This window comes from Xenopus tropicalis, chromosome 8, assembly GCF_000004195.4.
Source record: "Xenopus tropicalis strain Nigerian chromosome 8, UCB_Xtro_10.0, whole genome shotgun sequence".
Lineage (NCBI taxonomy): Eukaryota > Metazoa > Chordata > Amphibia > Anura > Pipidae > Xenopus > Xenopus tropicalis.
Genome location: NC_030684.2, coordinates 27,750,727 through 27,766,175, shown reverse-complemented (window position 1 = coordinate 27,766,175; position 15,449 = coordinate 27,750,727). Strand labels below are relative to the sequence as shown.

The window sequence follows — 15,449 nt, the reverse complement described above, 5'->3', positions numbered from 1 at the left end:
GAGTCTATGGGAGACGGGCTTTCCGTAATTCGGAGCTTTCTGGATAATGGGTTTCCGGATAAGGGATCCCATACCTGTATATATATATATAAAAAAAGGACCACAATAATGTTATAATTGTGAATATTCTTAAAGAAGCAAGTATGCCAGTGATTCATGAGTAGAGGGTTCAAAAGCCTTTGAGAAATGCGTCTTTTGTTCCCAAGCCCTCTATTTTCCACATTACAGTATTTGTGGCATGTTATGCTAATGTCAAGCTATTTACCACTCTTATTTCTACAGTACTTGCTAATTAACTTGACAACAAAATTGTGATTTTTACTGTTGTGTTTTTTCTTTTTTTTGTGTAAGTTTCCAAGGGTTAAGAGATGCCTTTAAAATAGAAGAGAAAAAACCCTGCATTCTGTTTCTTTTTTTTTTTTCTGTCGAGATAAACCCGTTTCAGCCGATTACACTCAGCCTGCTTCACAAAGGAGCCGTTTCCGTAAACCTCTCATCAGTGAAGCTTGGCAGTAATTGTAACTACAGAAACTTGTAATTTTCCTGAAGGATCTGACACAGTCAGAATTAAAAATCAAGGCGCCCTCCTGAATGCCAGTTCATTACAAATTAACAGCAGTCCCTAGGAAAGCAGCAGGCTGGGGCGTGCCAAAAAAGAATGATTAGGATAAAGAAACCCAGCATTTGAATCTGTCACCGCTCCGGAGCAAGCTCGGCCCACGAACAAATTAATGACACATTGTCAAGGCAGAGGGAAAAAAGTTACGTCAAATTAACACATCGGATCCCAGCATATTAATGCACAAGGCCTCACCTGATTGTTAGGGCAAGTCAAGGCCCCACTGCAAATGGAAAGCTGCAATTAAACCTCTCCACAAGCGTGGCTGACTTTCTTTTGCTGAACAGAGCCAAAAATTTTGTGCTGTTTACCAAAATGAGAGAACGAGAAACAAAAAGCAATTTGCTTTCAATTAAACGCCACCGCTGGTTCTTGAAAACTCGTTCTCGTGGCATCTCGCTTCTACCTCCTCAGATCACTTTGCATTACTCTTGGAGAAGGATAGCTGCAGGAATCAATACGCGCCACCCTCCTAGGGTCTGGCTTCAGTTCTTGGACGCCACACAATCTAACCAACTAAAATTAGTGGGGGTAATGAGCTACATTGTTTCAGGTAAACAAGTACACACTAGTTTTTCAGAAGCGAATAGATTTGATGTTATGATAGCAATGTTATCATTTAATCATAGAGGAAGGGCAAACTATTTTAAACTCTTTAAGAAGCCTTAACTTCAGAATAATTGCATACCTGTGAAATGATCATATTTTTAAAACAGATCTGCAACGTGCCAGTTTCCTGTATTATTTTTCTTAATGATTTTTTCCTTTATAGTGCAAAAGCATGATATTTGTATATAAGTATTATTTTATCAAGAGCAAATTAACCTGCCTGTATGTTTTTATGTTTTTGGAGTATAAAAGGAAACCACAGAGAAAAAACCCATGCAAAGACAGGGAGAATATATATAATATATATATAATCATTAAACCACCCTGGTGGCTGAATGACTAAAGAAACTTTTCAAAACTCTTTGGCACAGTCTCACTTTGGTTACAGGTACAGTAGATGATTGACTGTCAGCTGGGATGCCCTGTCACTAACAATACAGTCAGTATTCCACTTGCCCCAGGGACAACCCCTAGCTGTCTGTAGGTCCAAATCACCCAATGAAAAAGCCAACAGCAATAGAATGTGTGCAAGATAGAAATTGTATACTATAGGACACTTTAACGATAGAGATCCCAATACATATGTACTTAAGAGGGTTGAGCTGATATATTTGGCGGTGCACTTTTTACATTTGCACTGTGCAGTTTTATTCCGTTTTTAATAGTTTGGGTATGGCCTGATGTTTCAAGGTTGCTTCACATCAGCTTATGTGAGACCCTGGCTTACTTGATTCATAAACTGGTTTAGAAAATTGCACCTTCATTGGTGTGAGCTCTGGAATCTTCCTAGGGTAAAAATCCACACCTATTGGTACATTGTGAACCTCTTGAAAGTGGTTCCCATATGTATGGGAGTAACAGTGTACAAGACACTTGTGCTCATTAAATGTCCAATACAGAACACATTTTTAAACTGTGACTTCTACATAGCAGTTGTCAGAGTTGGAATGTCACAGACTTTGGCTGATAAATGATGGGGTCATACATCAACCAACATGCTTGACCAGATTTCTAGCCATTGGTGCATCTGTGGCACTTTAGGTGTTTGAACTGACTCCAGCAGATCCAGTCTTCCTTTCAGGTTTAGCAATGAGTTTCCCAACAAATCATTATAAATAAGACCATTTGTTTGTGGCCAATTGATCAATTAACCCATTGGAAAATGTGATGTTCCTGCTTTTCACCTAGTTTGATTTATTTAACCTTATCCTTTCTGGTGCTGCCAATTCACCAACGCAGGAAAGAGTGAGAGCCGGGAAAACCCTGGTTCTTTTCCTAAAACATAATTAACTTCTACATACAACAGGAGCGGCTGGAATAAAACATGAGCGTTAGTTCAGCCCTGGAGCTGATGTTGTAGTGATGATTGCAATGGAGATAAAGTATTTCTCATGGCATATTCTGCCTAGCGGAGCCTTAAACCATCTGGCCTTATAATTAAATAATAGCTGTGGTGCTGAGCAATACTGGGCCCCCCTTCCCACAGTCATTTTGGAATGCAGTATTTTAATTGATAACAAATGATTTGATCTGCCTGTAAATCTCCCATCTTTGATAGGCTTTTGCAAAGTAACCAACACAGACATTAAGGGGCAAATTTATTATAGCGCGTAAGCCAGCATCACCGGTGATGTTGCCCATAGCAACCAATCAGCAGTTGGATTAGAACGGTCACCTACAAGTTAGAAAACAAGAGCAAATATCTGATTGGTTGCTATGGGCAACATCTCCAGTAGTGTTGGCTTACGCGCTACAATAAATATGCCCCTATGTGTCACGTTTGCCAGAAAAAGGAGGCATATTGGCTGGTTTGTTTGTCTTTAATTGCACATCTGGTTCAAGGTGCAGAGGGCAGAACTTTGTGCACAAGAGAAAGTCCAGGGTTCTGCTCATTCTGCACATGCCGTTCCTTTAAATACTTTGAATATCTCCTGACCTGGGCAGCATTGTGGGCAAAAAACCATGGTGCTTTGCAGGATGCTAGTTAAGCTTTCACTCCTACTTCCACCCAAGATGGCCTTCAGTCTAGTCACCCTATCCACTTCAGCCCCACAGTTTTGTTTTGTCTGCTCTTAAGGTAGCAATACATTAAAAAGATCCGCTCACCAAACAAGGGGATGTTTTCTTGAGGTGGGTGATATTAAGTTAATCTGCCAAACCATCGGTTCATAATTTGTGCTATGCAGGCTGTCATATTGAGGACAGGATCAACGGACAGACCCCATCCTAATCCAATGGGAAAATCAAACTCGCCTGATGGACATTCAATGAATTTCGTCAGATATTGGTCAGGCAGGCCCATCAGGGCCATAAACACAGACCAATATGCTGCTGCTGTGGTCCGACTGCAGCTATTGGGCTGTGTATGGCCACCTTTAGCAGTTCTTTGTGGCTGTAAATTGTCTATGAAACCCTTAATACGTTATGTCAAAACCTTAAAGTTTTAACGTGACCGCTATGCAGGCCATCAAATCGAGGACCACATAAATGCTTAGTACAGCATTATCATAATAGCATTTAAGAAACTGCTTTTTCCTCTACGCCACTTAACCAGCAGAAATCTAGATTTGTGATGTAAAATATGCATTATTTTAAATGAAGCCTCAACGCCTTTGTGGTGCGTTCTGTAGTGCGGCACCCTAGCAGTGAGCGCTGTCGTGCATTACCAGAATTCTTTCCCAGCAAGGCTAGCATTAAATTGTCTTAGAGGTCATTTCAAGATCGCTCCAAATTTGCTGTATAATTTAGGAGTAAGTTAATGACTACACCGTAACCTTTCAGCAAGACCCATCAGCCGGTAATGGAGAAGAGGAACACATTCCCCAGCGGGATTGCATTAAATCCTGCCTCACATCATGGATGGAAAAGAGGGGGGGGTTGAAAATTTAGCTTAGGGATGTCATATTCACACCCCTCCAACTACATCTTTCTGCATAATCCAAACACACAAGATTTAGGCGATTATGGGTAATGAAGTGCTCAGACTTCATCTCCGTTCCTCCACCCAATGTCACCAGTGATTTTTATATCATGGTTAAATCATCTGCTTCACACATTGCAGATGTCTCCAAATGTCTCTCTAATGAGTGAAAGCAAGTTTTTTGTTAATTATTTTGTAGCTATAATTTACTTAATAACACACTGCCTTTGTTTTTTTTTTGTACCAAACTTTTATGAAATCTTCTCATAATGACATAATGTCAACTGCATTATAATAAAAGTTAATGCAAAGGTGAACAACCCCTTTAAGTGCTGCAATGGTGTTATTTTGAGTTATACCCCAACCTTTTTCTGGCAACAGAGACCTGTGGCCACCCCCATGAATATATAGCTGGTTCCTTTCAGCAGCCCTTTATTGATGAGGGGTGCGCTGCATCTCTGTGCAGGTTCTAAGTAAATGTCCCCTGGGAAGGTATTGATGTTTCCACCATAGCATAATAGCTGAAAATGTTTATCATAGGCACCTAGGTGATTTTGTCTTGCTTGTCTTGTAGCTGTAATTCATTACTGATTGTGGAAGGTACCCTACTGCTTTCTTGATACTTAGGTGGTGTTCCTTAGATTGAATAAGTGATAGTAAAATATAGTAGCTCTGTGCCATTGTCAATGTGGCCATACACGGGCCGAATCTAGCTGCCGATATCGGTCCCTTAGACCAATATCGGCAGCTTATCAGCCGTGTAGGGCCTGCCCAATCGGCATCTGGCCTGAAATCTCCCTGATATCGATCGGGCAGGTTTAAAGATTTAGTCGGATCAGGGACCATATCGGCTCATTGATGCGTTCCCTGAATCGACTGCACCTATACCCATCGTTATAATCTGATTTTTTGGCCCCAGGGCCAGGCTACTGATTTAGCCCGATATTGCCCACCCATAGGTGGGGATATCGGGAGACCTCGGCAAGCAAGCAGATCTTAGCGTGTATGGCCACCTTTAAGCAAAATTTGCAGATATGAAATCAGTTGATTGTACAAGAGTAGAATGACCAGCTGATACTGATACCCTGTGTCCAAGGAACAGAGAACCTTTTTTTTATGCTGCGAAAGACAGATACAGAACAGATACTTGTTATCCTCAGAAAAAGCACATGAAATTCTTGGAATAGCCTATGAGCAGATGTGGGTGAGAGTATTATTATCATAGGGGTATGCAAACTGCTTGCCCGCATTAACTCAGAAATGCATAGCTGGCCTCCAGGGAGTCCCCGGAACATTCTCCCCTATAATTAAGAAACAAAAGGGATTTAAGTAAACATGTTTGAGATACTTGTTAAGTGCTGGGAAAAAAGGCCCCATTGCCAGCACCTCATGGAAACGAAGAGTTAATCCCCTTTCCTTTGTTTGGCTCCACGTATAAGCAACAAATAATTTTTTATATGCCTGTTTTCCTTTGGTTTAATGTCCAGATCCCTAATGAATCTGCTTACTCCCGATGCAAGTTTATTTACAAGCCCGTAAAAGTAAAGAGGGGTGGGGGGAAAGAGCTGTGCACTTTATTTCACTGTGTGATATCATCTGGGGACATAAATAATGGCAAGAAAGAAAGGCAACAAGCATAAACCTTCAGCATGGGCAGATCCCAGTCAGTCCAATCCCGTTTTGTTCTGTCTTGGAAATGAAGCCTGAACTGGCCAACTATAGCAATATAGTTATAGCAGCTGCTGGGCAGGCATTAGTGGGATTAACATCTATGGTAACTAATTCCAATTGTATTATTTACATGCACAGACTAACAGTAGTTTGGCCTGCCCTTTTGTTGGACAAATAAGCTGCCTTTACAGGTTAGCAGCTTGCAACTTTCTCTTTTGTTCTAATGTCTGTTGAGAAAATAATCATTTCTGTTCTGCCCACATGAACAGAAGCAGGTCACAGGGAGTGTTTGATGAATATTTTATTTGACGTGTCTTGCCAAATCGCACACGTCTGTGGTTTATCATAATGGATCTACTCATAAATATGGTATTAATCTTTTTTTTTTTTTTTTATAGGGCCACGTGGGTACCACGGCCACAAAGAAAATTGACGTATACCTTTCCATGCAAACTAGCCAAGATAAACTGCTGCCCATGACGGTGGTTACAATCGCCAATGCTAAAGTCCATGACCTCATTGGGCTGATCTGTTGGCAGTATACGACGGAGGGCCGGGAACCCAAACTTAAGTAAATATTCATTTACATTATATCTGTGTTTTACTAAATTAGTAATTCTGTAGGACTTGTCTTGATTTATTGCAGCACCTTGGGATGTCAAAGGTGGCCAGGACCAAAACCATCAGATGGTAACCAATTCATGGTTTTAAAATCCAGTGTTTTTTTGTTTTTTTCTAATCCATGAACTGGTCAGTGGTTTTGTATAGTCCCCACTTCAGGTTGGCTGATGGGCACATATAAGCTTTTAATTGTCTGGAGGATATAAAAAATTAACTGAAGGCTAGTTGACAATAACCAAACTGGTTATCTGCTCACTGTATGGTCACCTTAGAGCAGTGAATTTGATTTGTTCTCCTAGTCCCCTGCTTAAATCCTCAGTGTATCCAAGGCTCAGTTAATGGAGAAGCCACCTCCACATCTAAACTTTTGGGGTCACTCCACTGGGTGGGCTGGAGCAGTGGTGGTCAAGTTAAGATTAGTTAGCAGTAAGGTCAGTTAGGATGAGTTCTGGAGCGAATGCCTATTTGCCTTCCTAGATGTACCTGAAAGCCCAAATCAATCAATTATTGCGAGAGAGCTGTCCTAAGTATTCCTGGACCTATGGCTCAGAGGGGACATATTTCCCCAGAAATCTTACTAGTCCCGCTCAAAGGTTGAGGGTAGGGGGCTTGAATTAAACAATCTCTGCCTTAGAGGAAGAACTTTCTGGCCTTTATTTGTTTACACAGGTGCAAGTTTTTCACGTGTACATTAACCTATAGCAACCAATTAAGCTTTTACTCCATCTGTCTTGGACTCTTCAAAGCTAAATGATCTGTAAAGTGTTGGCAAATGAGAAACCTTGCTCCTGAGAAACACCAGCAGCACCACTCATTATCTCTATGTGGTAATATTAGGGACCTAAAGTTTGTAACTAGTTTAAATTCTCCCTACAAAAATAAGGAAAATTAGTGTAATTTTTTCCATTAATCTTTCTTCCAAAATAATCTCATGAAGCTTTTAACTTTATGTTTACATGCCCCTCTTATAAAAATATATAAATTGTTAACATGATATATTTTTTATTTTTTTTTTTATTACTGGCTCTCAGTTTTTTTTCACCATCACCATGATTTTTTTTAAATGGTTCTAATGAAAGAAAGGTTTGTGCAGTAGTCATGCCAGGGTCAAAAAATCTACCCAACCAGAGGCTATCCTGGCCCACAGCAGCATTTAATATACACTACATTTGCCCTATCTTGGAGGGGGCAGTGTCAGTGTGACTATAAAAAAAAAAAAAAGTTAGGACAGTGTAGATAGGGCCTATTCTGATGCCCTAGCTAGGCCTGCTCCTCAACCTGGCATTTCAGGTACACGGTAGTCCAAACAGCCCCCCACCATCCCAATAAATAGTGAGTGTCTATGGCATCTTACAGCAGCCCCTTTGGCATTTGCCAGAATCCACAGATTGCCAGTCTGGGCCTGTTAGGGAGCGGCTGGGTTTGTGGCATTAAGGCCTGTCAGTCTCTGGAGGCAAATGGTTGGCCTGACCCAAGTCAGGTCCCACAAGTTTCGGACTGACCCACTCATCACTGTCGGACAGTAAAAAGCATATAGAAGTTATCACAAGACCTCAGAAACTGCGGGATTTACTTGATCACCCTAGCTAAGTTTATGCCCATCTGTTGCTAAACTCTGGAAACTCTCATTCCAAACCTCCGTGTTCATAAAATAAAAATTAATATTCATCATTGCTGTGTGTTACAGTAGGCCAAATATTAATAGATGAAGATGTAATACGGTGTAAAAGTAGTTCTAAGGCAGCGCTCCTCTCTCCTGACAAGGACTGTTGGAAAGCGGACAAAATGAGGAGGGATTGCCCATTAATTTGTCCTCACGGGTCACAACCGAATTTGAGAAAATTGATACTGACAAATATATCGGTTTTAATTCCACATTGGCAATCCATTCTGTGCGAAAGAACAGCCCCCGCTAATATTAATGTGTCATTATTACTTGCCGGATCTAATAATAAATATCTCTTAAGCATGACAAGTTGGTATAGATCAGCCAGAAGGGGCAAACTCTCTCAGCCGCTTCCAAAGCAAAAGGTTTTGGGAATTAATTGAGGAAATTTCAAATCAGGTAGCGAGCAAAATAACTCAGTGCCACTTTCAATCAATAGCCAGAGTAAATCAGTTGCTTTTAATTCCCGAAAATGATCCATATAGATCAAGCGAGCAATTAAACAATTAGCATACACTTTGCGATTAATTAATTTCCACATCAATCATGCAATTAAAACTCCAGATTTTAAAAAAATGTATGGGGGGGGTGGGGTGAGGGGGATTTATAAAAGATTCTGTGTAAATTAAGTAAATGAAAGAACTATTTTCCATTCAATTCTTTATTTTATTTGGGGTGTTGCTTAGTTTTATTGCTCTTGAGAAAGATTTAAAGTACAAAATGATCTCTAAGTATCTTTGAGACATTGGACTTCAGAAATGAATTGACCTCAACGACCATAGTCATTGAAATTTGAAGTTTTACTGGAGTCTATGGAAGGTATTTCATTTCCGCCCCCTGAAGAGAAGCAGTAGGGTAGCTCTAACACATACAAACATGGATTTGTGCACTTTGTACTGTATCAGTTGGGGGCTGAAAATACCTGTACCTTCTGGGAAGCTGGTTAGGTGACTGCATTAGGCTTGGTCTCCCTGGATACAGAAATGTATTGACTTAGTAGGGTATACCTCCAGGCTGTGTGAACACTATTTGGGTTTGGACCATTTCATTTTCTTCATGTTTAGTTTAACTGTATTAACATAGCCCCATTTTACAGTTTAGACATGTATGGATATCCCTCTACTGATTCACAGTGGAAGTAAAGATTTTGGCATCTGTGGAGCATAAAGGGGGTACGTTTCATACAGTGGAGGAATGTATTTCACATGCCCAAGATATATTGTTCTTCACTGACATCCTTCAGGAAACTCTGAATATAGTGGAGGGGTATTTGGTGAACACCTCTGTCTAAAGTAAATTGGGGTAAATCCCTGTGTGTTGTCCTAGAGGTAACTTTCTCATTAAATATCGATATTTATAATCGGTTATTCCTTAAATTTAGACCCGGTGCTACATAAAATGGCCATATCTCTTTGGGGGTATGGTCAGCCTATACAAAATGATTTGTGTATTTAATTTACTTAATTTACCTTATCTGCCTAAATTAATTGAACCAAGATTGCAATAATGTTTAGTCCATTCATAACAACCCTCCCAGATTCTCATGAAAGAGACTAATTTTGCCAAAACTAGGCCTCCCTGATATACAGATCAATTTTTCTAGCCTCCCAGCTTGAAGTAAATGTGATTATAGTATAACTCTGACCTCTACAAACACAGATGCCCCCATTCAAGCATTAGAATTTGTTTCTCTGGATACTATGGAGCATGCTTTGTTCCACAGAGCTAGGGTTGAATACTCACTATTACTCTTCCATAGAGAGTTTGCCACTCCTTGATTATAACACACAACCTACCATGCCTTCTGGTAACTGTGAGAGATGCAGGGCAGCAGGGACTCTTTCCATTGTTTTTGGGAATGTTATTGGTGTAAATAGCTAGTTGTTTATTTTTTGGAGAAGTTCAGATTCATACAGTACAGCTCAGTCATGGCAAGCCCTAATACCCTAACCCTAATCTTACCCTTAATTTGACAAATCTAGCTCAGGGTGCCCCTGAAAAACAAAAGTGGTTTGTGTGACTCCCAGCAAAATTAATTTTATACTTAAGAAAATGTTTAATATTTAATACTAATTACAGGTATGGGATCCCTTTCTGCAAACCCATTATCCAGAAAGCTCAGAATTACAGAAAGCCCGTCTCCCATAGACTCAATTTTAATAAAATAATTCAGATTTCCTTTTTCTCTGCAATAATAAAACAGTACCTTGTAACTGATCCCAACTAAGATATAATTAATCCTTATTGGATGCAAAACAATCCTATTGGGTTTAATTAATGGTTTATTGATTTTTTTTTAGTAGACTTACGGTATGGAGATCCAAATTACAGAAAGACCCCTTATCCAGAATACTGTTGGTCCCAAGTATTCTGGATAATTGGTCCTATACCTGTATTAAAGGAAAAGTAACACTAAAATTTTTTTAAGTGAAAAAGCTATTCTACCCTGCACCAATAACTGCCCTATCCTGTATGTATATCTTTATTTCTTTATTTTTGTATATCTTTATTTTTGTATATCCTGCAAACCCCTTAGTATTTTAAATGCTTTAAAAGAAAATACCTGTTAAAACTTGGTTTCCTGTCAATTGAACTAAGGCGATACGGCGAAGGAAGGAGCAGCAATCACTATGCAATGATCGATTGATCGAGTCTAGCCTGACTCCTTCCTATGCAGAAGGAAGGCTAGGCTTGATCAATCGATCGTTGCATAGTTGATGCCTGCTCCTTCCTTCGCCGTATCGCCTTAGTTCAATTGACAGGAAGCCAAGTTTTAACAGGTATTTTCTTTTAAAGCATTCAAAATACTAAGGGGTTTGCAGGATATACAAAAATAAAGATATACAAAAATAAAGAAATAAATATATACATACAGGATAGGGCAGTTATTGGTGCAGGGTAGAATAGCTTTTTCACTTAAAAAATTTTAGTGTTACTTTACCTTTAATGAAAATATCCTTTTTGTCTTCGGTGCACAGGCCATTTTGGTGGTTCCTTTCATTTATAGGCCCTCAAAAGTCTATTCTGCATTCGGTATATTTAAGTCCTGTGGCTGAAGGCTCATAATTACCTCAACCAAGTTGTCCCATAGGCAGCTGATAGGTAGGAGAATGGCTGGACCCAGTACCTTAGGGCACCCTGTTGCTTTGACCAAATTGCGTATGATTAGTTTGGTTCTGGGAGCCGGCATTTTGAAGGTATGTAATGAATTTCTAGTTTCCTTTATATGCAATATTATTAATTCAGTTTTAAGTGTTTATACAGACAAAGCCCAATGGCAAGGGGATGAATAATACAGAGACCCTCCAGGTACACAGCAAAGCCAGGGCTGTTAAATCATAACACTGCTCTCTTTCCCTTTATGTAGCTAATTGGATTTGCACCCACTGAGCATTTAACAGCAGACAAGAAGCACTTAAACCTTCCACACTGCGTTTTTCTTTATATGCTACAAAACCTCAGACATTATTGTATCCCTGACCTTCTTTAATATTCAGGATAACTACACATCTATTCCTAGAATATTTTTTTTTACATTCCGGTACTATATTAACCTCCGCCAACCCCCCCCCCCCTTCCTGGGAGAATAGTCGTTGATCAGATCACATTTTGGGAAGGGGGTAGGGGAGAGAAGGCCCAATAGATCCTAGTGAGCAAGCTGGCTGCAAGCCGTGCCTGCCAGTGTTTTTCTGCCTCTCTGCAGAGACCATTGAGCACATTGTTTCTGTAGCTTGTATGATTGAGATGCTGAGCGCAGCATACATCATTTTAATGAAACCTTTTGAACCTCTCTCCTTTTATTTGGATGAAGCATTTCCATGGAATGTTTAGCAGTGGATGTTTCCCCCGACACTCGGCGGCGCTGAGTTATGGTTCTGTCTCTCCAGCGGAGCAGATTTTATCCACATTATGATTGTATCCCTATTGTCATACATATACACGCTGAGAGAGCTTGTCTCATAGCTTTTATGGCCACTTGTGGCAGCACGCCCTGGGTAGTTTCTGGCTCCCAACTTCTAATCGACCATGGGCCAGAATAAGTCCTTTAATAGTCAATGAATCTTTCTCAGTTAAATAAATATGGCTTTTATAGTTTAGTGGACTCTGTTAGCTCTGTTTTTTATCATGATTAAGTGCTAGAAAATGCTTGCGGCACATGTTGGGTTTTGGTAGCTGCTGTCAGGATGCCATTGTTAAATCACCCAAAATAGCCAGTTCGACTCTAAAACTCTTGTGAGTTTAAAGGAGATGTATTGGATAAATGGGAAAACCCTAATTTTGTAGGCAATTATGAATAATATATGGTGCTGGTTTCACATTGGGCTAAACATTAATCCTATCTCTAAAAATGGCCCTTTATTGGAGCTCCCTATAGATCCTATCAGTTCTCTGTCCTTGTTTCAAATGAAGGGTGGGCGTGTCCTAACAGTCTTTGCCAGAAGCACAGTAGGAGGGGGATAGCCAATCACAGCCTTGAACTCACACAAGCCAAAACACGCTTCAGTTCCCTATCAGGTCAGCCTAGCTGCTGATTGGTTTTTATCCTGCAGTGCCTGTACTGAGAGCCGCTGGCTCCCCTGCACATCCAGAGAATTCAGCCAGCAGGTACAGATGGGCAGGACTAGTGGGGTTTTGGTGGTGTCTGAAGCACAACTTTTTTTAAGCACAATCCTTCTATGTTTAGAGGAGTATAATTCACTGGTACATTCCCAATTTTTATATGATATGTCTTTTTTAAGATGTTGTAGGCTATTGTCAGGGGTTGGGAAATGCAGGATTATAGGTTCATAGCACCAAAAAACAGCTAAATTAAAGATTAGCTGCAGTGATGACCTGAGTATTTACCGATAACTTTATAGAGTTTAAGCTCCACTGGAGCTTCCAGTCTGGGGCCCCTATCACATTTGTACATACCAGGGTTAATTTAAGCAGGAGCGATTTAACTTGTCCTGGAGGAAGCCCATGCAGACACGAGGAAATCATACAAACTTCTAGACACAGATAATTCCCAGGCCAGAATCAAACTCTACCAACTGAGCCACCATGTTTAGTGAAACCTTCACTTAAAGCTTTCTGAGGAATTATGGCATAAGACAACAGAACTCAGCAACATGTCACTTGCTGGTAAAGGGTATGGAAAGTCTCAGTTATGAAGAAAGACTTGGCCAAGTTGGGTCTGTTTACACTGGAGAAGAGGCGCTTAGGAGGTGACATGATAACTATGTATAATTAGAATAGCACTCAATAGTAAAATATGTAAGTCCGACTCATGACTCCCTCAGTTACATTAGCTTGTATGAATAGGTGCTTGAAAAGAGTTTTAATGTGTAGCGCTGGCTCTTTCTGAAAGCTCAGACTCAGGCACAGTGCACTGACATGGCGGTCTATATATCAGTATTACACCTAAAAATATACATTTGTTGTATTTCCTTTAAAATCCCATGCCTTAATTCTTTATTATGTGTTTGTGTGTTCTTGTGTTACAGCGATAACGTGGATGCATTCTGTTTGCACATAGCTGAGGATGATGGTGAGGTAGACACAGATTTCCCACCGCTGGATTCCAATGAACCCATACACAAGTTTGGTTTCAGCACCCTGGCTTTGGTCGAGAAATATTCATCTCCTGGGCTGGCAGCCAAGCAGTCTCTCTTTGTAAGAATGTAAGTATTTGCTACTTGGAACTCCAGTTTTTGTAAAAAAAGATGTGATATGCTTAGCATTACATTGCTGTGTATCAGGGACATGGTTTGGATTTGGAGAGCACAAGAAACCCTTTATTCTTGTGTTTGTAAGGGCAAGGTGTGGGAAGATGTTGCCCAGTAATAAAGTAAAGCCCCCTTGTACTAAGCGGCAACTAGAAGCTTGGGTCTGATTTCTGGTTTTTAAAGCTGTGAATGTTTAACATTATCTCACTGTGTTTTGAGCATTGTTCCAGCAATTTAGGGTAAAATTGTTAGCAGGTGTATTTATCCAGCGTGAACCCTGTTTCTTTTGTTGCTGGCAGCAGAGGTTAACACTGGCAGTTTAGACTTGACACCCAAGGCAGAATTCCTTTGATCAGCTGATGGCTGCTGGCCCACCTAGTAGGGCCGATTGTTTGCAGATGAAAGGAGAGAGGCTGAATTTTTGAGGTTTTGAGTGGATAATTAACTTATAAAGACATATTTACAAGCAGGCCCACCTTGTAGTGACACACAAGCCTTTTTTCCCCAATACCATATTGCAATGGCAATCTATCTTTTTCTCAATTTTTAATTTGATAAATGCCTTTCAGAGGCTTATTTTAGTTGATTGGCACCATATTTCTAAATTGGGGAAGATTAAATGCTTGTCAAGAGAAATGCAATTTAACTGTGTATGCTTCCATGTAAGTGCTTCAATGCAAGTAGGCATGCACCGAATCCAGGATTCTGTTTGGGATTGGGCCCAGATACAGTCTTTTTCAGCAGGATTCGGCCAAATCCATGTGCCTAGCTGAACCGAATCTAAATCATTAAAAACAAATAAATAACAATAAAAACAAAGTTGAAAATTTTTCACATCATGTGTGGTTCTGTTTATCCCTTCCATTGCCTTCCATTGTTTGTTATTCGGATGAATCGGGGTTTGCCCCAATCCCAAAATAATGGATGCCGTACATCCCTTTATGCAAGATGGATAGCCCAAAGTTTTGCATGGCGGCCACAAAATTGGGCCCAAATGAGAGGTCTTGAACCCAGGGTGTGGCTCTTAAAGAAATGTGTAAAGACAATGTACTGTATTGGGTTCAAGTGAATGCAGAGACTTGCCCACTGTCCACTATATGGGCAGACAAGGCAAAAATGTGCTTGTTGGCCTTACTAACAAACAAATCTTCCCCTGGATGTGTATGGTTATCTTTAGTCTGTTTTTTCTTGTGATTCCTTCAGAAATTCCTGTAATACTTTACCTGTTGGTCAATGGCAGGACCATTGCGATTGGCCCTAGCATTGACCAAACCGGTACTTCTCTTTTATAGAAATGAAAGTATAACAGGTACCCCTCTCCACATTGATTAATCTATCCAGTTGACTGACTAGTCTAGTCTGTGGAATATCTAGATATAATATATTGATAGGGCCCGGGCAGGCAGAGATGCTGATCACCCCAACACAGGCACCAAACATATTAACTGACAGCTTATGTCCAAATAAACCTGCGATTCAGTGGGGCAGTGATTAACAGTCTGTTTAAACTGCCTCCTGATGGGCCCATGCATGTATCAATGTTTGGGCAGAGAGGCCAGAATGTGTCAGACTTCCATATTGTGCATGGATGGACATCTTATAAGAATTCTGCAAAGATGGATTTGCCGCACCTCC

The 15,449-nt window shown here is 40.3% G+C and overlaps 1 protein-coding gene across 2 annotated transcripts in view; it reads left to right on the top strand.

The window, feature by feature from the left end:
* Positions 1-15,449, top strand: part of mapkap1 (MAPK associated protein 1) — a 103,389-nt gene that overhangs the window by 49,844 nt on the left and 38,096 nt on the right. For both annotated transcript variants that reach the window (XM_012967840.3, NM_001100206.1), the window contains exons 5-6: positions 6,218-6,390; positions 13,593-13,769. In XM_012967840.3, the coding sequence (XP_012823294.1) occupies positions 6,218-6,390; positions 13,593-13,769 (350 nt within the window). The remainder of the gene's footprint in view (positions 1-6,217; positions 6,391-13,592; positions 13,770-15,449) is intronic.